The 2,392-nt window shown below is 48.9% G+C and overlaps 1 protein-coding gene across 1 annotated transcript; it reads right to left on the reverse strand.

Moving 5' to 3' along the window:
- Nucleotides 1-471: 471 nt before the first annotated feature.
- Nucleotides 472-2,111, reverse strand: smim32 (small integral membrane protein 32). Its single transcript, XM_079269266.1, has 2 exons — nt 1,787-2,111; nt 472-1,457 (listed from the first exon to the last, which is right to left on the reverse strand). Exon 2 carries the CDS (start codon nt 1,421-1,423, stop codon nt 1,091-1,093), a length of 333 nt encoding a protein of 110 aa, XP_079125392.1. The 5' UTR covers nt 1,424-1,457; nt 1,787-2,111; the 3' UTR covers nt 472-1,090.
- Nucleotides 2,112-2,392: the final 281 nt, after the last annotated feature.

Genomic DNA, 2,392 nt, shown 5'->3' on the forward strand with positions numbered 1-2,392 from the left:
TACAGAGATAGTCTCATCTATCTGTCTTGGTATGGGAGAGATGTTTCCAACAACAAGATTGGAGAGGATTTGCGCATCACCGGTGGCACTTAAACCGACAACAGTTTAGTTTATCGCACAGGTCTCGTCATAAACTTCAGTCAGGTCTTCATTATCTGGTGTATTGGCGCGATAATTTGTGGGGGAGAGGTTAATTAAAAGTGAAAGTGCACGGTAAGGCCAGCAGCTCTAGGCACTCGTGAGAAGGCCTCTACGGACGTATTCAAATGATTAACAGTCGGATCTTCACATCAGCAGCTGCAGCATCATTTTCAGCATTGCCATTAATACGCAGGCGGATAGATGAAGAGACTGCCACTCAAAGCTCATTTGAATATCTTCATGTGACGACATAGAAACAGTCTGTAATTTAATCAGCATTTGACATGGACGACTTGTGTTTTGATTGTTTAATTTCACGAGACAAGACAGTTAAGTTACAGTCATACAAAATATTTTACATACAACCTACTGTGTAGTCTTTCTGTTAGCCGATGTCACGTTTCTATGAAAAAAAAGAATCTTGTCTGAGCCAGTGCGAATTTGGACCCCAATTGCAGGCGCTATAGGTCACATTTGTAAGCAGATGAATCAACACAAGCGTAGGAATATACTGTAAAGCAATACATCATTTATTTCCAAAGGGCAGGACCACGAGTTGATTGGAAGATGGATTGTTTCACATTTTATTCATGAATCAACAGAAAATAGGCTATATATGAGTCCCTAATTTGACCAGGATTATGTCTAATGTTATCTACCTGCAGTGGGCCCATTCAGTGTTCATCTTCCCAAATGGCCCCGCATGGTCCGAAGAGCTATCTTTTTGGGATAGTGCTGTGGGCGTTGAAGTGGAAAATATCGGTAAACATTTGCTCAACCGAGACCCTGACAAATCAGGTTTTATTTAGGCCTGTCTATTCTAAAAGGCAACGAATTCACGAGTCCTGTACGTGCAGCAGCAGTTCAGGGGTGGCCAGTCAGTCCTTCGACCCCCACAGGAGTCTCACTAAAGACCCGGTCACATGATCTGTCCTGGTGGGGGTCTTGTCTACTTGTAGGAGGTCCGGGCCTCTCTCAGCGACCTGTCATATGGCATGGAGGCGAAGAAAGAGTTCCGCAGCTGGCAGTTGATGAAGAACACAATGAGCAGCACCAACAGGAAGAGCAGTAGGCACATGACTATGTAGGTGATCAGGTCCGGTTTGTGGAGCTCGCCCTCCCGGAGCCCCCCTCGCCCCGTGGTGGGTCTCAGAAGAGCGGCGACGCTCACCGAACCGCCGTGAGAGGCGTTCAGGGAGGAGGGGCCGTGCGTGGAGGACTGGGCCATGAGCAGGACGAAGTCTGGGGTGTCAGTGGAGTTGAGGAGGATCTGCCTCAGCATGGTGCCCCGCGTGCTCACCGGCTGCGTCGGTCGGCTGGAGGATGAAAAGACACGGAGAAGGTTACAGTAGCCTACTGACCCCGCGTCCGTTTAGTCTGGGTGTGTGTCCTGATGCACCGATCAATAAGAATCAGTGATTCCTGTGTGATAAACAATCCAGTCATCCCATTCCACCCAGAAGAGCTTAATGTCTGACAAGGTCACTCATAAACATCCAGTGACACTAAACTGTATGTACAAATCAGGTCATAGCCATAAGTGCTCTTGAAAACACCATGAAGTAGGCTGGAGGCTCGATTAAGTATAGCCTACAAACAATACATTCTACAAAATATCATAGGACCTTGTAAGGGAATAACTTACTTTGGTTTGCGCTGCGAAGAGTTCCGCAGGTGAGCTGGAAAAAACAAAATCCCGGCTCCGCATTCCTCAGCGTCCCCGGTTCTTTCCGCTCCAGCTCCGCCGAGGACGCGCTGTGAAGAGGCGGTGGGTTTATAGCTTCAAATCTGCGCCCGCAGACCATGAGTTGCTGAGTGGGATATTAGCAGAGCGTCTCCCCTCACATTAATTCAACAGAACTAATCAAAGCCACGTGTCAGCGCATGGGTCCCGGTGAAAGAGCACATTACCGATTCCACTTGTTGGCGTTTAAATCCAAACCGTTCTGCCACGCGCGTGGTTAAGCACCGACTGCGATAGGCTACCGGACCGAACTCCTAATTATAGGGTCTGCCAGAGGTGGTGAAGTTCAACGGGCGATCTCCAGTGCGCATCTTGGTGCGCAGTTAAACGAGACCTCCTTTGCTTGTGCGTACCGGGCGCAGAGGAAGGACACGCCGGACGTCTCCAACCCTTCGCTCGTTCTTTTATCCAGCTAAGCGGCGATACGTGTCAGACAGATGCTACCGCCGACGGTCTGACCTTACAGGATTATCGATCCAGTATGACTACAACTTGACGAAAGGAGGG

Source organism: Melanostigma gelatinosum (genome assembly GCF_949748355.1).
Source record: "Melanostigma gelatinosum genome assembly, chromosome: 5".
NCBI lineage: Eukaryota > Metazoa > Chordata > Actinopteri > Perciformes > Zoarcidae > Melanostigma > Melanostigma gelatinosum.

Excerpts from the sequence above, each read along its gene's own strand:
- smim32 (XM_079269266.1), bottom strand. The coding sequence starts at position 1,423 with ATGCTGAGGCAGATCCTCCTCAACTCCACTGACACCCCAGACTTCGTC.